At 38.3% G+C, this 20,310-nt stretch overlaps 2 protein-coding genes across 4 annotated transcripts in view; one reads left to right on the forward strand and one right to left on the reverse strand.

The window, feature by feature from the left end:
• The window catches only part of LOC107758027 (butyrophilin subfamily 2 member A2), a 15,075-nt gene extending 9,981 nt beyond the window's left edge, over positions 1-5,094 (forward strand). Inside the window, exons 10-12 of one of the 2 annotated variants that reach the window (XM_016575666.1) lie at positions 268-780; positions 4,839-4,857; positions 4,972-5,094. In XM_016575666.1, coding sequence (XP_016431152.1) covers positions 268-780; positions 4,839-4,857; positions 4,972-5,029 — 590 coding nt within the window. In that variant the 3' untranslated portion in view covers positions 5,030-5,094. Of the gene's footprint in view, positions 1-267; positions 1,216-4,838; positions 4,858-4,971 lie in introns of those variants that run through there. The other variant, XM_016575667.1, reaches the window with a different exon arrangement.
• Positions 1,947-20,310, reverse strand: part of itgb4 (integrin, beta 4) — a 27,777-nt gene continuing 9,413 nt past the window's right edge. Inside the window, exons 15-42 of one of the 2 annotated variants that reach the window (XM_016575664.1) lie at positions 18,825-18,920; positions 18,565-18,694; positions 18,337-18,462; positions 17,959-18,065; positions 17,335-17,368; positions 17,043-17,237; positions 16,528-16,628; positions 16,369-16,427; positions 16,212-16,235; positions 15,729-15,877; positions 15,403-15,582; positions 14,777-14,925; positions 14,372-14,579; positions 13,967-14,287; positions 13,614-13,774; positions 12,393-12,573; positions 12,101-12,238; positions 11,825-12,007; positions 11,566-11,700; positions 9,105-9,266; positions 8,019-8,180; positions 7,646-7,759; positions 6,250-6,399; positions 5,699-5,887; positions 5,368-5,523; positions 4,324-4,485; positions 3,896-4,003; positions 1,947-3,030 (exon numbers count right to left, since the gene is read on the reverse strand). In XM_016575664.1, the coding sequence (XP_016431150.1) occupies positions 2,891-3,030; positions 3,896-4,003; positions 4,324-4,485; positions 5,368-5,523; positions 5,699-5,887; positions 6,250-6,399; positions 7,646-7,759; positions 8,019-8,180; positions 9,105-9,266; positions 11,566-11,700; positions 11,825-12,007; positions 12,101-12,238; positions 12,393-12,573; positions 13,614-13,774; positions 13,967-14,287; positions 14,372-14,579; positions 14,777-14,925; positions 15,403-15,582; positions 15,729-15,877; positions 16,212-16,235; positions 16,369-16,427; positions 16,528-16,628; positions 17,043-17,237; positions 17,335-17,368; positions 17,959-18,065; positions 18,337-18,462; positions 18,565-18,694; positions 18,825-18,920 (4,020 nt within the window). In that variant the 3' untranslated portion in view covers positions 1,947-2,890. The remainder of the gene's footprint in view (positions 3,031-3,895; positions 4,004-4,323; positions 4,486-5,367; positions 5,524-5,698; positions 5,888-6,249; positions 6,400-7,645; positions 7,760-8,018; positions 8,181-9,104; positions 9,267-11,565; positions 11,701-11,824; positions 12,008-12,100; positions 12,239-12,392; positions 12,574-13,613; positions 13,775-13,966; positions 14,288-14,371; positions 14,580-14,776; positions 14,926-15,402; positions 15,583-15,728; positions 15,878-16,211; positions 16,236-16,368; positions 16,428-16,527; positions 16,629-17,042; positions 17,238-17,334; positions 17,369-17,958; positions 18,066-18,336; positions 18,463-18,564; positions 18,695-18,824; positions 18,921-20,310) is intronic. The other variant, XM_016575665.1, reaches the window with a different exon arrangement.

Below are 20,310 nucleotides of genomic sequence, written 5' to 3' on the forward strand. Positions count from 1 at the left end.
TATTTTCATGTGACAACACTGAAGAAATGACACTTTGCTACAATGTAAAGTAGTGAGTGTACAGCTTGTACAGGTCTTGGCAATCTTCTTATAGCCTACGCCATCTGTATGTAGAGCAACAATAATTTTTTTCAGATCCTCAGAGAGTTCTTTCACATATACTGTGTGTATATATATATATATATATATACACTGTTCAATTTCTTGAAAATCTTCTGTGATACACCTAAAGACTTAAATCTAACGAAGTGCTACCCTGTTTTACAGTGGAGGTGACTTTTGACCCAGAGACGGCCAACCCTGCTCTGGTTCTGTCCGAGGACTGCAAGCGCATGCAGTGCGGTCTGGAGCGGCGTGAGGTTCCCTGCAGCCTGTGGCGCTTTGATGGCTGGTGGTGCTGTCTCGGCTCTGAGGGCTTCTCGTCGGGACGCCGGTACTGGGAGGTAGAAGTGGGTGACCGTGATTGGCGTCTTGGGGTGGCCAAAGAATCGGCTCTCTGCAAAGGCTACAGACCGCTCAACACTCAGAGCGGATACCTCACCCTCAGGCTGGAGCGGGGCTCCGAGCTCAAGGCCCTGACCATACCACCCACACCCCTGCCCCAGTCGCTCATCCCGCGGAGGGTGGGGGTCTATCTGGACTACGAGGAGGGGCAGCTGTCCTTCTATGACACCCAGAAGCGTGCGCACATCTACACATACAGCGAGAGGTTCACAGAGAATCTTTACCCAGTGTTTGGGACAGTGGAGATGGTGCGCGAGATGGTGATCAGGCCTTCAGATCTGAGGGAGCGATGTCTCTGTAAGGGACAATGCCTGTTCTGCTAATGTACGTAATGATCGCACAATCCTCACACACATGGATATGAAGAAACTACAAACACCATAAAACATTCATACAGTAATTGATCAATGCTTACAAAAAATAGAAGTGCATAGAAGGAATTTTACATTTTTTTAAGAGTAGCTAAAGCTGTGATTTCTGCACCACTAGCAGCACAAAGGAATTGTAAAAAATACTGTTGTTAAACAGTCTGCGATTGGTCAGACAAACAGATAGTCCCAGATAGAAGTCGTATTTTTGTAGACCAACTTTGAAGTTAGCATGACCCTGATTCCCTCGACAGAAAAATTGTTTCTGTGCGAGACCAGTTGGCATGCAGTGTTTTCACTTTTTTTTTGTTGAAGAAATCAACCTCCAAATGGTGTAGTCTATGCATATTAATCTTGGATAGAATTGATTTTAACATTGAAAAAAATCATATACTTCAGCTATGCTTTTCTTTGTGCAGCTACCAAAAAAAGATGCTTAAAAATTCTAAGGGCTTGTTTGCTCATACTTATGCATGAGCGTTGGGAATGTGTTCATGACTTCATCTTCATGTTAAAATGCAGATATCTTAAGTGCTTTTGTCACAATTTTTTCTGCAATTAATTCAGCCTAATGTACCGTTTCCATTCAGACTTTTTGTATACAATTTATTTTTTGTTTTGATTTTTTAAGAAATTTTACTTGGAAAGTCTCCTACTGACTCACATTTGCTAGAATGTTAAAATGAAAGCGACAACGATTACGTCATTGTAATATTTCTAAATTATTTGCATACTGAATTGTGATTCTTTTTTCGTTACCCATATAATGTCAATTTCCATTGTTTTTTAAAATAAAATAAGATTATAATTAGCCAAATCCAAGGCCTAAAACTGAAATATTGTTTTGCTGACCTGAATGCACTATTTTCCCAGTTTTAGCAAGTGTTGGATATAATCACATTCAACTCCATGTTTGTTTGTTTGTCAGTAACATATGAAAGCATATAGAGGGCATTGTCAGTACATTCTCCTCCAATCAATGTAAAGCATTTCAGTAGCTCATTTCAGTGAGCTAAAAAAAACTGATTGCACCTAAATCTGTTTCTAATAAACAAAGCTGACACACGAAGGGTCGACTGTGGTAGGATGATTTATTGGTAAGGTGAACTAATATGCAGTGAGGCGTTTTGCATACTACGGCTTGAATATGATGGTGAAATGCAATTTTAATATAAAACTCTAAAAAAGATATTTGTTCCCAAGACAAAAGTACCATACAAATTATTGAAGGCAGTAAAAATGTAATTACATTGGTGTCAGATTGGTAATCTTTTCCATATTGCCAGTAGTGTACAAACCTAGCAGACTTTATATGTCATCTGAAATACAGCCACAGGCCTGAAGTTACAACAGCACATCTTGCAACCAGGCAATAAAAAAAAAAAACCTCAGTAACATATTTACAATCCTAAGAATCGAGTCCATATGTGTGCACTCATGTGTTGCAACATTTTATGCAACCCTTAACAAGTAAAAAAAAAGTTGATTTAGGAGGAAAAATACTAATGAGTTGAAGTATACACTCTAAATCAAGAGACATGGCATATTTGATGTGAAAATGCATTTAAAAAACCTACATGCTCAAAAAACTTGATACATCTTGAAATTTGAAAGCAACATCAATAATATAAACATCATGATATGAAACCTGCCAAATTCAAACCTCATCAAAATGAATGCAGTTAAGCTCAATTGAGCAACATAACCGTAAACATCCATAACATTTCTCGCAAACACTACATGAAACATGGCCAAAAGTTTTAACAAATACCTTTTTGGAAGTGATAAGATAACACTAAAAGGTTTTAAGTCTTTACATTCAACAAAATATCAAGGCTTGAAGACTTTGGTCTTTATGAGCAATAATCCGAGGAATCCAAGAACTCAGCTGTTCTCATGTTCACATAAACACCATATATTGTGCACATTGGTCTGTGAACTTTTCTAGTTTGACTAGAGCGTATGTTTATACTGCTGCTCTGCCGTGTGACTTCAGCTGAAGGCAAAAGGAAGTTAGATTAGGCCTCAAAGTACTGTCTCTCCACCTTCTTAGTAACGGTGCTGCTGGACATCACTCCTCTCTGCACCATCTCCACCTGCCGCGTGATGGTGCCGCCCGACTCTGTGATCTGTCTGCTCGACATCATCATCATACCTTCTAGAAAAAACACACATCAGACAGTTAGAAAGTTAGAAACATATTTATATAACAATATAGTCTTTTATCTAGAATTTAAATAATAATAAAAAAAACAAATTGGAATTAGTATCAACTGCTTTTAAGTTTTTAATAACTTTTTGTATAACTTTATCATACACAACATATGGTATTTCCAGAAAAGTTAGATGATTGATATACCACCAACAGAAATCTGTATTTAATTTAATAAACTGTATTTAATATTTTATAATGATATTAGTAAAAATTTCCACTGTGGTCTATTTTACTAGAAAACACTCAAACATAAATGAAAATCAACAGGTTTAAGTGATCATTTTAATATTTGTTTTCTGTAGACAATGTGGTGAACATTTAGTGGAAAATCGCATTGCAAAATTAAAACCTTTTGATGTTTTATAATCTTCTACTTAATTATAGATTTTTTTTATTTGATAAGAATGTATGTATTTTACATATCACAACATAAGCCTAATAACCCAAATGAATTGTTTTGTAAGTTTATATTAAATATTATAAAATAACTCATTTTTAATTACATTTAATAAAAATTGTAGTAAAACTTTGTTAATTTCAATATTTTGTTGTTTTTGATGACTGTTCATTTGTTCGCAAATTACTGTAATTTGTCTAAGTTTAGAAAAAATGTAATTTGAGAAAAAAATATTTTACATATTACAAAATAAGCATATTTAGTCTAAATGAATTATGTAATTATTTTTGTGGGTTAAAACATCAGGTGGGGCCAGTTTAACTTAAATTCTAACTCATTCATAGAAATGGAACAAATTCTTCAACTGTGAATTTTGCCCAGCCCTGGAAGATATATAATGTGTGTTGGTACCTGGAGACACGAAAGGTTCTGAGAACATGGTGTGTGAAGTAATCTCTGTTGGTAGGTTGAACACCTCTCTCTTTGTGACTGAATGACTGTTGTACTGTGACATGGAGCCTGAGGAGGACGAGAAAAGAAAAAGTTCCAACAAAAAATTTATCATCAGTGATTTTCCTCAAAAAAACATAACATTCAACAGGAAATAATACAGGGCAAGACTTGATTCCATCGGTCGTGATCTGATTGCATGATAAAAAGTAGGCTATGATATTATTGAAACACTAAACATTTAACAGTGAAATATATACAGTGGGTACGGAAAGTATTCAGACCCCCTTAAATTTTTCACTCTTTGTTATATTGCAGCCATTTGCGGCCTAAAGCATTAACACTGTTATATCACTCTATCTGTGCCACTGTTGTAAAGCCTTGCATACCTCCATCTTGGGATTCGATGGTGATGATGCCCTCTCGCTCCGGTCCAAAGCCCTGTGTGGTCTGGGCTTGAACTTTGAATTTGTACGGCATGTTTTCTTTCAGGTCAGACACAGTCAAAGAAGTTGCAGCATTGCCATTCACCTGGAAGGAGCGAAGATCTCCTGCAAGGACACCAAACGCAGAGTTTTAACAGGGAACCTAAAGGCCGGGATACACCAAGCCGATGGACGACCGTCGGCAAGCGTCTGTCGGGATAGTTTTTTTTTTGGTGTGTTCCACATGTCGGCTCTTGTTGTTTGCATGATTCAACATGTTGAATCGGCGTCTGGGCCATCAGCGAGAGTGAGAACTCTGATTGGATGCTCAGTTTACCGAATGAGTCAGTGACTAAGAATTAAAGCGAAAGTGATGAAAACGAGGCAGCGCTAACAGAAGGCTGTTCTAATGTTAAGTGATCTTTACCCAGTGTTTGGGGCGGTGGAGATGGTGCGCGAGATGATGATCAGGCCTTCAGACCTGAGGGAGCGATGTCTCTGTAAGGGATTCCAATATGCGAATATTTTCATAACAACATGAGCGCTTAAAATGAAGAAAGTTATCAACATAACTTGTATTCAAAACGGTAAGCAAGTGTTGCTTTGTTTTTCGTTTCGTATATCTGTGTATATCTCGTATATCCTTGTTCCAGTTTCTCCTTTTAAATGACGAATATATACTACTGATAGCTGCTGCTATAGACAGTTAATTCCTCTCACGCAGGTGCAGAACGCACGTGTTAGTTTGCAGTCGGCTGTAGTCTGAGCGGTGTGTTCAAGCGCAGCTTTTTGGTCCAGACATCGCCGACGCGAGGCGACAACACTGTCGGATTTCATCGCCGCTAGTTCTTTGAAGTCGGCTTGGTGTGTCCCGGACTTAAAGAACAGGATTTGTTTTTGATTATTACATTTGTGACTACTCTGGACATTCATATGGATTCAAAGTTCAGATATGTCAATTGTCAAATAAAAAATGTCAAATAGAAAATAAAGAGGTTGGTATCTGACCTCCACCGTGCAGCTGTTCACAGGTAACCACATAGCCCAGGATGTCCCCATTGGGTTTGCGGGGTTTCTCCCAGCTCAGCTGCAGTGTGTCTGGACTCAAAGCTGTGAAGATCAAAGGTCCTGGAGCGCTGGGAGTGCTGAGTGTGAATGGAGATCCTGAAAGACAGCACACACACATACATACATATACATGTTTTAGTAAATAGTAAAATACACACAATAATGTTTTAATATTAATACCAGGATAATGCCACTGCTATTGCTGGTAATAGCTACTGTGCCCCCTTTTGGTACCATAAAAAATAAGAATTAAAGTATGAAGGCGCTCCACCTGGCATTGGGCTCAGTGGACTCTTGGGGTCGACAGCAGACTCAATGGTGATGACTCCCTCTCTCTCAGGACCCCAGCCCTCTCGACTCTGGGCCTTCACTTTGAAGATGTAGGAATGGTTGGGCAGAAGATCCTGAACCACCACAGAGTTCTGAGCGGGATTGTTCACCTCGATACGCTTTACCTCACCTATGAGAAGAACACAATACAAGACAATGAAAAAGACAGACAGACGTCAAATAGATATATAGAGTATATGGAAGTAAATTGATAAATTATAGTATGTAATAATTGTTTATATGTATATATACTGTATACAGTATACAGACATAAACTAATGCATATTGATAAATAATTACAGTATATAATTTAATATATTATAAAAAAAAAATGTGAATGAAGTGTATGACAATTAAAAATACGTGTATATATATATATATATATATATATATACACATATGAATTGATAAAATATAGTATATCTCTGAATATACCTTTATATATTTAGAATGAATAAGTATGATAACTACGATTGAGAAGAGATGGATCACCTCCACTGAGAAGCTGGTAAAGGACGCAGTACCCCAGTACATCGGTCTCACAGTGGGGCTCCTGCCAGCTCACTTTCAGGGCCGTGGGCCCCAGGGCAGAGAACACCAGTCTGCTGGGAGTCTCAGGAACACCCGGGTTGAAGCGAGAGTCTGAGGGCACGAGCAGTGCAGACAGTAAAATGTCAAACCACAGTACAGACATATTTAATTTTGTAGCCACAATTTTATTGGTTCAGCATTGGGGAAACAGCAGGGAATAGGCTGAAATATGTCAGTCTGTAAGTAAAAGAAGAGATGCTTCCAACTTAACTACATTTTCCAGTAGTATGACAGTAGCTCAGCTGCTTTTAAACTAGTTTAAACAGATACTTTTCCAGTAACAAGCTAATTCTCACAACTGTTTAGCATAAACATTTTTTTATGTCATCATATTTTGTTCTCACAAAGTGAACTAATAAAATAATTAAATGTGCTCTCCTAAAATGCAAGATTTTTGAGAAATTAATTTTCATGAATCTGTTTATTCAGACAGACAAATAAATGAACCGGTTCTAAAAAAAAAAGATTAATTGATTCATTTGGTCCCCTGCACTGCATTTTGTCTTTTATAAATGTATATTTTAAATAAATGATGGTGTTCTATTAGTTGCATTTATTGTAAATGAATATTTATTGCATCTGTTTAATATAATTATAATTAATAAATAAGTTCAATGCTGTCTGATATGTTTTGTGCCTAAATAAATATTGCTATATATATATATATATTCATTATTTATTTTACACCTCCTAAAAGATTTGCATTTAGTTTAACTACTTTACATTATGAAATGCTCGTCTCTTAAACCCCTTTCACACTGCACGTTGGTCCCGAAAAAATTGCCGGAGTGCCTTCTGTGTGAACACAAACACGTCCCGGGATTGATTCCGGGTTGGGGACCTAGTAACATTGCCGGGATCAGTCCCGGAACGAGCCCTGTGTGAACAAAAGCCAGAACCAATGCCGTAAAGCATGTTATCGTGCAACTCTTTTACCGGGTGCTTTGAAAGGCAGATCAACGTTCACGACGAAGAAATTTGTGCAAACTGGTATAAAGCAGAGATCAGGGAGCTCCTCACTATCCGCGCTGAAGCTGAGATCGTTCGCCAGATTAGTGAAGTGGTACGCGTCACATTACACTTCACATCGTAATGTCAAGTGTCTTTACGCAATCTTTACAGGATCCCGGAAAATCACTGGCAGTGTGAATGAACCAAAATCAAACGATCCCAGGACAAATCACGGAACACATTATCCGTGTATTTTCCAAATCTCTGTGTGAAAGGGGCTTTAGGAAGTTACGGTTTCAAAGTACCCTCTCCTGATGCACTGCTGGTTGTTTCCGGGTTCACTCACCCTGAAGAACACTATCCAGGTTCTGCAGTGCATCGTTGATATCTTCAGACTGAGTACGAGCTCTGGAGCTCAAGCTGTAGCTGGTAGTTGTACTCTGGCTGAAGTTAGAGACCCCTGAGAGCCAGCCAAGCCACGGCAAGGTGGGATACGGCAGGGTGTGGCAGGAAAGGGTTGGCAGGCAGCCGTCGCATGACGAGAAAACAGCGAGAGAAAAAATGTGTAGAGAGAACACAAATGGCATAAGGGGGAGAAAAAGAAGAGTAGGATTGAAGCGAGAGTCAGCTAAGGATTCTTGCCAAAAGCTGCACCTTGCGAGGCATTCTAATCAAATTTGATTGGCTTTGTGCACAGAAATCTTTCAAGCTCAATTTACCCAAGTTGTCCAAAAATCCACCAGACAGGTTTCCCATGACGATAGAATCCCTCACTCCATCACCGTCTGTGTAATGCCTGTTCTCAGAACGCTTCCTCAGAATCACTTCCTCTTTGAGAAGTCCGCCATCCCTAAGATCATATCCGTGTGTCGTTGAGCCTCCTGATTGTGACAAAAAACAACGATTGGTTAATGAGCTATGGAGACAATTTATTCAACAATTTTGTTTTTAAAGCATAAGTACCAAATCAAAGAATGATTCATAAACCTTCAAATGAAAATTCTGTCATCATTTACTCACCCTCATGTCATTCCAAATGAATATGACTGTCTTACTTTAATGGAACACAAAAACAAATGTTCTGAATAATGTTCATGCTGCTCTTTTCCAAAATAAAGACCAGACCAGAAAGAAAATACAAATTGAAAGGCAAATAAGTGCTATTAAACTATCATAAAAGTGGTCCAAATGGCAATACTATCCAAGTCTTCTGAAGCCATACAATTGCTTTGTGTGAACAACACTTTAGCTTTTTTAATTAAGATTATCTGTGAATCTGTAAGATTTAAAAAAATTTATATTTTTTAAAGACGTCTCTGATGACCAGGTATATTTTATTTGGTAATACAGAAAATAAACACTAATATTGTGAAATTTTATTACATTTAAAACAATTGTTTTCTTTTTTAATATATTTTAAAATCGAATTTATTCCTGTGATTCATTACTCCAGTCTTCAGTGTTATGATCCTTCAGAAATCATTCTAATATGCTGGTGCTTTTTGTGTTACTAGCAAAATGAAAACAGGTTTTGATCAATTGAATGCATCCTTGCTGAACAAAAGTATTTTGAAAAAAAAAAGAAGACTTGGAATATGGCACATAATATATAGTGCACATAGACTACTTTCATGTTTTATGGCGTATTTGGAGCTTGACAGCCATTGATCATTCTAGGTACATTATATAGTAAGGCATTATGTGTTGTGTTCCGCAGAAGAAACAAAATAATACAGGTTCGGAATGAAATGAGGATGACTAAATCATGACAACATTTTTAAGTCAACTATTGTTTCCTCTGATACCTTTGCCGGAAATGTACGTTGTGGTGCTGCTGTTATTGGTCACACCGGCACGGGGTGTGGAATGGCTGTACGTGGATGAGGAGGAACTGACGTTGCGGGAAAGGGAACCGCTTCCTCCTGGGAACAGGAAATTCTGGTCCCACTTTCCATTTACAAACTGATCTGTAAACATATGAGAGAAAAGACGATAGCATGAATTAGCACAGCAACGTTAGCGCAACTGAATTCACAGTTGAAGTCAGCGCTCCAGAATAGGGCTTTGAACTTTGGCCCAGAAGGAATCACCTCAACAGACCCAAACTGAAGAAAGCCTCTTAATTCAGACGAAGAAACGCTATTTTTGTGGTAGCAATGGACTTAGCAGTCTACTTAAAGATGCCAATTAGCACTCTGATACTCTTGATGCCAATTAGCACTCAAGTGACTTTGCTAGCACAGCTTTGGGTTGACGTTGGGTGTGGATGGCATGCTGTCTGCCAGGGACAGGTCTTCACCTTGTGGCAGGGTCTGTGCATGACTATCGATGGCATCAGTAGCTGGGCTCAGGCGGCGGGGGATGTTGTCAGCAGGCAGTTTCCAGGACACCTTACGGAGATCCAGGTCCGAACCGACTAGCTGGACATGCTTCCAGCGTGAGCCTTCCGTAATCATGTGGGGAAGCAAGCAAGGCACAGAGGATGTGTGTGCTGTCCATGCTCAACTTAATTCACAGAAAAATGAGAATTCTGTTATTAACTACTAACCCTGATGTCGCTGCAAACCCGTATGACTTTCTTGAATACAAAAGCAGATGTTAGGCAAAACGTTGAGGCTGCGTTTTTTTATATAATAAAAGTGAATGTGGCTACAAAGCTTAAAAACACCATAAAACTACCATAAAAGTACTTCATATGATTTTTTTTTTTTTGTGAAATGTAATTGCAAGTGTATTTGGTCAATGTATATTTCAAGTCTTCTAAAGCCATGTTCAGCAAATATCAACTTATATTTTGGTCTGTTTCTCACACAAAACTATCATATGGCTTCAACAGACTTGGAAAATAGTGTGCAAGCAATATGGACCATAATTATGGTAGTTTTATGATATTTTTGGAGCATCCGTCCATTCACTGTGATTTTATGGAAAAGATCTGCATCTCCTTCTGTGCTCCATGGAAGTAAGAAAGTCATACAGTATGCAACAACCTGAGGGAGTAAATGATGACAGAATTTTCATATTTGGGTGAACTGTTCCTTTAATAACTTGAGTTAGGCAAAGAAGGAAAGAAGAAAAGGTGGGAAGCTGATATCTTCTGAGCCCATCCACGATGCTACCAACATTTAGCAAGGCCAAGTCAACAGTTTGATCATTCTTGCCAAATATGAGCCGAAGAAGCCCAAACTTTACAGCTGCAACATTCCCTGAACGCTGCACAAACAATGTGTTCAACTTCCATAAAGAGCCCAGTCACCCAGTTTTACAAAGCCCTAAGGAAAGAAAAAGACATTGTTCCATGGCAAAGGCAAGTGATTGCGGGGTCTTCAATGGATGCACAGGGGACTAGAAAGAGCCTTTCGATTTCAACAGGAGCTGCATACGAATGATGTAAGGACATCATCCTGTTACACTGCAGATGAAGGCAGACCATGACCATGTCTGACTGCTATTGACCAGTAGTTTCTACAGGTCAACATAGCACAAAAAAGCTTTCGAATGCTTGAAACAATTCCACCTACATGTTCAGGCATGCAATACAGTCAAGCATTGACATGTTTCGAAAAACTTGTTTTAGTTCCCTACTATCCCTGATGAAAAGACCACCATTGTCAGGATGCTAGTGTGCTGGTGTCCCTTTTTCCAAGAACTGCATGGCAAACCAGTTTACCCATTCTGGTTGAAATTTATCCTGGTCTTTTCAGCAAGGATATGCAGCAAACACACTACTGGTCAAATTAGGGGCCGGCAAGATTTTTATGTTTTTGAATAAAGTCTCTTATGCTTAACAAGGCTACATTTATTTGATAAAAAATACAGTAAAATAGTAAAATTATGAAATATTATTTAAAATAACTGTTTTTCATTTTGATATACTTAAAAATGTAATTTATTCCTGTAATCCAAAGCTGAATTTTCAGCATCATTACTACAGTCTTCAGTGTAACATGATCCTTCAGAATTCATTCTAAGATACTGATTCGGTCTTATTAATATCAGTGTTGAAAACAGTTGTGCTGCTTAATATTTTTGTGAAAACTGTGACACTTTTTTTCAGGATTGTTGGATCAAAAGGATGTTCAGAAGAACAGCATTAATTAGAAATTTTTGTAATATTATAGAAGTCTGTCACTTTTGACCAATTTAATGGATCCTTGCTTAATTAAAATATTAATTTCTTTCTTACTGACCCCAAACTTTTGAACGTTGGTTGTGTATATCGATTCCAATGTGTTGCAACAGTGCACCCCATCACAAGATACCCACCTTCAGTCAGATCTGTGACACTAGGCCTCTGGCTACCCGTTGGGGATCGTAGTACTTCATTACTGTACATCAGATAGCTGTCATATTCATCTCCAGCTTCTGCATCCACAATGGGAATGTCGGGAATGATGGGAACTATAGGAATGATATAAACCCGAACAAACAACACAATCAATTCACAGTCTGTACGATTGTTTATTGAACAATTGCTCAGTCCAAACTTGAGTTCGATTCCACCCCATTTTTGTGAGACGCTTACTTGACATGGGTCTGGTAGGTTGTGTAGCCAGGTTGATTGTGGCATCTCTGTACGGGCCCCAGCCCACCTTATTGCGAGCGCGCACTTTGTAACAGTAGGTCTGAGAAGGCTGCAGGTTCTCGATGAGCAGCATGCGCTTTTTGGGGTTGTCAATCATTACCTTCTTAGAAGGTCCTATAGGCTCTGAACAGAGAAAGAAATATGTGCAGTCAGCTGAGCACTAATTGTTACAATATTGACAAACAGATGCTATAAAAAGTATTTTAAGACTCCTACTCTTGTTCTCGTTGATGGGTGTGTAGATAACTTCATATGAAGTAATGACACCATTCGTCTCTGCTGGCTCCGCCCAGCTGACCTGAGTGACAGTGGGGCTGATGACATTGAAAGCCAGGCGGCCAGGTTCACCAGGTACTAGAGGGGTAAAATAATGCAGATGGCCATGTTTGTGAGACAGAAACTTCAAAAAGCATTCATTGGTATGCCAGAAAAAGCCAAGTATGAAAAGTATGACATGCATGCTTCTTAAAAAGACCATAAAATTTAAAAAGTCCAGAGATTGACTTACCATCCTCTAGAGTCTGGCATTGAATGATATCGCTGTAATTGCCCTCTCCGAGTGCATTGTAGCCACATACGCGCATCTCATAGTCGCAGTATGGGTAGAGATTAGTCAGCTCGGCTTGAGGAGGCTTCACATCCAGCACCTGAGCATCAGCCTCAGGGTCTCCATAAATCCAGTACTTCACCTGGAAACAGCAAATCACAGCTCAAAGGATAAGTTTAAGAGCATTTTCAACAGCCTTTTTAGCTAAGCTAGTGTTTACTGAAATATTAATTTCATTAAAATACTGCAACTAAAACTTTACAAGCAGAAATGGACTGGGACTAAAAAATAGCATGAGATCTATGCTAACATGTCACAACCCACAGTGAATAATCTCCTACTAGCCTGTATGTTTCACAAACACTACTGTTCAAAAGTTTGGGGTCAGGTTTTTTTTTTTTTTTTTAAGAATTTTTTAAAGAATGATTATAATTCAGCAAGGACACATTAAACTGATCATAAGTGACAGTAAAGACATGTATGCTACAAAAGATTTCTATTTCAAATAAATGCTGTTCTTTTGACCTTTCTATTCATCAAAGGATCCTGGAAAAACTGTATCACAGTTTCCACAAAAATATTAAGCAGCACAACTGTTTTTGAGATTGATAATAATAAGAGAGATTCTTTGCAGCAGATCAGCATATTAGAATGATTTCTGAAGGATCATGTAAACCCTGAAGGCTGCTGAAAATCCAGCTTTGCCACCACAGGAATACATTACATTTTGAAAATGTATTAAACCAGAAAACAGTTGTAATAATATTTCACAATATTACAGTTTTTACTGTATTTTTGATCAAATAAATGAGCCTTGGTGGGCCTAAGAGACTTCAAAAATGTTTAAAAATCATTAATTTAATCATTTAATTTATATATACAGTATTTATACTGCATATGAATCAATGTTTTATATATTGTATTCAATGTGTCTAAAATAGCACAATTAAAAACAGCACAATTAAACTCATTTCATACGCTATTAATCTATGAATAAAGTCACTCTGTGACTTATAAAGCTGAAATTTTCTCCGTTTATGAGTAGTTTTTTTTAAAGTTTATTTACTATATTTTACAGAGGTAAAAAAAAACAAAAAAAAAACAGACTATACACACTAAATAATACAAAAACGGATGCAATTTTGTAACGTGTTATATCAGATATCATGTTATGCGACCTACCTTGTAACCACTGGCATTTGCACTGGGGTTCCAGTTCAGGCGGATGTTTTTAGGGCCGGAAGCAACTGCTTTGATGTTGGTTGGGGCATAGAGCCGTCCTCCAGGAGATGTGGCTGACTGATTCACATATTCCATTTTCTGGAAATCCATTTTCCCATCCCCTGATATGAAATAATGCAAATATTAAGTAACACTCAACATCTGCAGATTACAGGAGGGTTCGGGGTTTTCTCATGAAACATAAACTAAAGTAAAAAAAAAACAAAACAAAAAAAAAAACAATCAATATTTTTGCCTTTACAGTTGGTTACAAACATGGACTCCAAAACTGACTCTAAACGCCGTTTTCTCACCTCTACCATCGATGACGTTCACCAGCGTGGTTTTCTTCTCTCCGATGATTGCATTGTTGCTTGGGTCGAATAGTTCCAGTTGGAAGGTCTCAGGTATAATGGGAGATGGATACAAACGAGGATCAATGACGATGTTCTTTTCCGTCTCACCAGGAACAAATTTGAGAGGACTGGAGAGGTCGAAGCGTGAGGCTTTGTTTGTGCGCCAGTACACAGTGGTCGGACCCTCCTGGTTTCGAGTGCGTACCACAGGGATGGAATAGAGCGGGTCAGTTGTATTGTAAGTTTGAGTACTCTTCTTAAACATCAAAACACTGGGTTCTGTGAGGACATATAAGACAATTCAAATTTAGGTTAAAGAATTACAACAAATTATACTTTTAAATCTGTTAGCCTGATATATACCTGGTTTATCTGCGATGGTGATAGTGGTGCGTGGGTAGCGGCCCAGTTTAGCACCTTGCCGTGGGTTGCTCAGATCCATCACAAACTGTTTGACTTGTTTGTCCTCTAGCAGTCCATCTCCCTCCCCAAGCTCCAAGAGTTTCACTGGGACTGTCTTCTGTGTTTCCCCTGGTCCATAACTCAAGTCTCCATCAACTGAGATATAGTCCTATGAAGAGAAGGGAAAAATTTGATTTTGAGAATGAGAATGACTTCATGACTTTTTTCAAACAAAGACATATCCATATCACTTATTTGGAAATTGTTCTCATTTTATTAGAGAAAATCAACTCAATTTAATCAAATTTAAATATAGAAATACAGAACTTGTGGTGAAACCCAAGTTGTCGAGTTAGTGTATTTTACCTTCTTGTCTTTGGCAGTGAGGTCACGGGTGCAGTATGTGACCTGTGTCCGTCCATCCTCTATGATCTCACGACTGATCGGGATGTTTGCCACACCATCCTGACGACTGTAGGTGTATGACGGCTGCAGGAAGGTAAAGATGCTCCTAGCTGTGTGAAAATAAATAAACACAATCAAAGATTTTGCCACTTAATATCCACTTTAAAAATATTTTAATATCAAAAATGCTTGTTTTAAAATAAATCCTCACTAAATTTGGCTGAAAAAAATGGGGTAATGAAACACATTCTCTGTAAACATGTTTTGTCAGATTTTTCTTTTATTATTTCACGAGTTTGCACTTACATATAATCAGATTGAGCAAATAGTATGCATATTTGGCATGCTGGCCGAGGGGAGGGCTCCGAGTTCGGAATTTAGCCTGAACCCAGAGACCTCCCCCCATTTCCCAAGCTGGGATAGGAATAGTTAGGAGTAAGGAGTTGGGATGGAGGAGGGATTCCAGAAAACTGTTGTGGGACAAAGGTAAGTAGGCTGAATATATACTTACTATCGTGCCAATTGGTTGACTATCTAAACATGCCCCTCCCGAACTTTGATAATAAAACATCATTAAAACTTCTTACCATGTTCCTTAATCACAGTGATGTTGACATGATCTTTGCCGATCTTCGCAATTCCAACTGGAACGTCAACGGCTTGAACAAGCAGCTCCTTCTTTTCATCATCCTCATCTTTCATAAAGAGGGGAACCCGGACATCCACTGACTCCACGCCCTCCTGAAACTCCACAGCACCTGCCGCTTCTACAAGACAGACAAGGACATGGACACATAAACATTAAATTCACATAACAAACACAAAGCGTTACAACAGACTGCAAACTAATGCAGCAGGTATTTTGGAGTAAGCGTGTTGTTAAAGGTCTGTGGGTTGTGCAGGGTGTCCGTACCTCTGTCAGTAGCTACGGTGTAGTAGCCTGGAACCACTTTCAGATCCCGGAAGTTTCCAGCCTGAACCTGTTTATCTGTCAGTTTCACTATATCTGGGTAACTGGCACGAGGGGCAGATAAAACCGTGTCTACAATCGTGTTGTTCTGTCTGTGGATGCAAATGAGAATTATTATTGTTTCTCTTCAAGTTTTCAGATTTGTAGTCCCTGTACAAATCAGTAAATCTAACAAAGAAATATCCAGTTCATATTTTAATTACGATTTAAAATAAAAGCATTTTAATATAATTTAATTTATTCCTGTGATGGCAAGATGCATTTTCAGCAGCCATTACTCCAGTCTTCAGTGTCACATGATCCTTCAGAAATAATTTTAATATTCTAATAATAAAATGTTTTGTGAGATTTATCCTAATCAATAATCTCAGACTTAATGCGACATACAGTATTTTGTCAGTGCTAGCTCAGCTGTAGCTACAGTACCTCTTTCCAGAATTTCTTTGTGTCCTGAGGGAAAACAAAAAGAATAACAGTACATTCAGACACATGTCAAAATCTGAGCCTCATCCAACTTTAGAAAAAACTGCCCACAAGGCACAGCCACGCCAACTTTAATGAGTCATTGAGAGCTACTTCACACCTGAACAGAGTCTTTTGCACTCTCTGTGCGCCAGGGATCTGCAGGAACACGTCATTGAGCTGTTTATGAAAAACAAAGAGACATTAGCAGTCAGGCATGATGGTTCATGTGCAAGAAGTTGTTTCTTTTTTTTGGTGGTGGTGGGTGGGGGGCACTTACGTTGTCCTCTACTTCTCGCCTGAGCATGTCTGTGTCCCGAGACTCTTTGGATAGAGTTTCTGAATATTGCCGGTTCAGACGAAGAGAGATAGGGTACTGGACTATGAAGAAAAATACAGAGGGATGAAAGAATATAAATACAAGCTAAACAAGCATGAACATTTTAAAGAGATAGTTCACCCAAAAATTTTAATTCTGCCATAATTTACTCATGTCATTCCAAACCTGTATGACTTTCTTTTTTATCTGTGGAGCACAAAAAAAAAATTCTATTTAAAAAATTTTTGCCCATACAATGAAAGTCAGTGTGGTCCATTGTTGTTTTGGACCCCATTAACTGTCATTGTACAGAAACGTTTTTCAAAACATCTTTTTTTATGTGTTCTACAATAGAAAGAAATTCACACAGGTTTGGAAGACAAGAACTTAGATTTTGGGGTAAACTATTACTTTAACATTGGACTCTGGTCACACTAGATGACTAGATAACTAGCTGAATGTAAGTCTAGACTCACTGGTCTCTTTGGGGTTGGGTTTGATTTGGTTCTGTGGGTGGTTTGGTCCTCGATGAACATTGTCCGTCACTTTCCAGCGCACAATGTCTGTGCTCTTGGGTGGGCCGGTGCGCACCATTGGGGTGTCCAAATGATCAGTGGTCGACAAAGACTGACGTAGCATGTAGTGGTCTTCTTTGAATCCCACCATACGACCTGCCAATCACAAACACATTAAAAACAATACAGTAAATCTGTTCCCACTGATCTCTGTATAATGTAACTGAAGTGTAACAGAGAGAAAAATTATTACCTCTGCCACAGCATGGGAGAAGAGCAAGACATGCCTGTTGGGGACAGACAGCAAATGTTAATCAGCTGAGATTTAACATTACTACACCACATCCTAACCAGTTGAACACAAGTTTTAAGCAGCAAGTAACTTGTGGTTTCCAAGAAAGTGAAAAACGCTGTCCAACGCAACAGAATCAAAGCCAATTAGAACATATTTGATGTGGATATAGCAAACAAGACAAGCAACAAGACATCTTATTGTTTTTTTAATCATTTATCATCACCTCCAGTAAAATCTCAATAATTGACAGTCCTGCTCCACTTAGCTGTATAATACACATCAAACATGTTCTGATTGGCTGTATTTTAGTTTTTTGTGAGCAGTATTTTCAGTTTCACTGACAACTTAAAATAACTTGACACTGGAAACTCATGTTGCGCCTGGTTATGGGAAGGTGTTTGTGTATTAAATTGTCTTTGGGTGTTTTTTTCCCCTTTCCTTTTTTCTCTTCTCTTTTCTTAGTTATAGTTTACAACATTTGACTAAACTTCCTTTTCAGGACTTGTGAGGACATGCTGATTTGTAAAATTAAATAAAATTAAATAAAAATCAATATTAAGATGTGTATATGTGTATATCTACCTGGCAGCAGGCGCAGTATTTCCAGCAGCAGAGCAAAAGCAAACCAAGCAATAGCATCAGAAACATAATGAGAGGAATCAACCACAGGAAACCTGCAGGTGGACAGTCTGATACACAGAGAAACAATCAGTTAGTTTAACACTGACATGTATTACTCACCACACTCTTGTTCAAGAGCTAGAAATACAGCCTAAATAGTAGACCCATAACTACAATAGGACAATTAAACAGTGCTCAATTTTACTTCATATGAAATAATATATATATGTATATGAGAATTCAGTTTTAAATTAACTTATAGGTCCACCCAAAGGCTGTATAAATCATTTAACTTTTTTATCATGTAAAAAGTACAATTAATATTTGTGTATATCTCACCTTTCTTTTTCTTTACTAGGACGTGGTGTTCTTTATCTGTGATGTTTAATGGATAATTCACAGTGTAGTGATATGTGCAGTCGTCATCTTCGTCACGGAAACTGCATGTCTCTATTACGTTTTTATCTGTGGACACAAATAAATCAATCCATCAGTTTCATCCATCCATAAACAAATCTATGAGTATAGCTATGTCTTTTAATATAAAACTAAGATCTGATGCCCTACGGTCTTCAAGCTCTTCCACCCTGATGATTTTAAAGGGACACTCATCACATTTCCGTCCTTTTCTCTCTCCTGTGCTCCAGGCCTGGCACTGAACGCAGCTCCTCTTGGCTTCACACATACCCAATTGTTGCTGCATTATGAGAGACAGTTGGTTTCAGGACAGAACCAATTAACATGCAAAGTAAAGGAATACAGATAGACGGACACATTCACACACACACACACACACACACACACACACACACCCATCACAACTGTACCTGGAAGTTTGCTTCACAAGTGGGGCTCAGTGGAAGTCCGGAGTGTTCACACTCACAACGACCACATTTACACACACCACGGCCATTACAGATGCCCTACAAAAGAGAAGAACAATTTTATTATACACAGAACTGTGTTTTACCTAGACACATTTGTCAAAACTGAGTTATGAGTGAAATGGATCTCTTAGACCAGTGGTTCCCAAACTGGTCTAAGTATAGAGTATATAGTATAGAGCTATGACAAAGATCAATAACAGACCACTAGATGGCGCGATTGAAGAATCAGAGTTGCAGGGAGCCATGTAGAAATATAAATGAACGATGTATGGTTCTGCTCTAAGCATGTAAGTTACAAGTTTGTGAAAATACTGCCAGTGCCAGGTAAACGTAAAGCAGATAATGAATATACTTAAGATTCACCAATACCAAAACAACGTGTCTACACCAGACGCGAGCGACGCGACGTGACAAAAGCAAATAGAACCCAGTGATGTTCTATCAGTGATGCGGCGCGACGCGACACGACAAATCCATGATCTTATCCATGACAAATCCTATTTCTGACGAACTCCAGCGCTCTGACACAAAGGACAATTGGATTTGCAATGTTCACTTTGTCTCGTCCAGTGTGGTGAAAAGACAAGAAAATATGACTAGGCATTTCTCGCGCTCAGATTCACCAGTACAAAGGTGGGTAATGAAGCCGAACAAGTTAAGACGGCAAGTAGGCTAGTTAAGTAGTACTATGTTAATCACAATATTTCAAATCATATATATAATTTTGCAATCAAGGTCATGTCTGAGAGGGTGCGTATATTCTTAAGAGAATGGTGGAAAAAAATTGTTTCCTCAAAAATATGAAGCAGCACAATTGTTTTCAGCATTAAAATAATCAGAAATGTTTCTTGAGCTGCAAATCAGCATATTTGAATGATGTGACACTAAAGACTGCAGTAATGATGCTGAAAATTCAGCTTTGATCACAGGAATATAGTATATGCTAAAACATTCAAATAGATGTTTTAAATTGACACATTTCACTAGCGTTTAATATATATTAATAAATAAATGCAGCCTTGGTGAGCATATCCAGTGTGGTGAAAAGACAAGAAAATATGACTAGGCATTTCTCGCGCTCAGATTCACCAGTACAAAGGTGGGTAATGAAGCCGAACAAGTTAAGACGGCAAGTAGGCTAGTTAAGTAGTACTATGTTAATCACAATATTTCAAATCATATATATAATTTTGCAATCAAGGTCATGTCTGAGAGGGTGCGTGTATATTCATAAGAGAATCATGAAAAAATTGTTTCCTCAAAAATATGAAGCAGCACAATTGTTTTCAGCATTAAAATAATCAGAAATGTTACTGAGCAGCAAATCAGCATATTTGAATAATCTCTGAAGGATCATGTGACACTGAAGACTGGAGTAATGATGCTGAAAATTCAGCTTTGATCACAGGAATACAGTATATGCTAA

This window comes from Sinocyclocheilus rhinocerous, unplaced genomic scaffold, assembly GCF_001515625.1.
Source record: "Sinocyclocheilus rhinocerous isolate Xijiao unplaced genomic scaffold, SAMN03320098_v1.1 scaffold1314, whole genome shotgun sequence".
Taxonomy (NCBI): Eukaryota; Metazoa; Chordata; class Actinopteri; order Cypriniformes; family Cyprinidae; genus Sinocyclocheilus; species Sinocyclocheilus rhinocerous.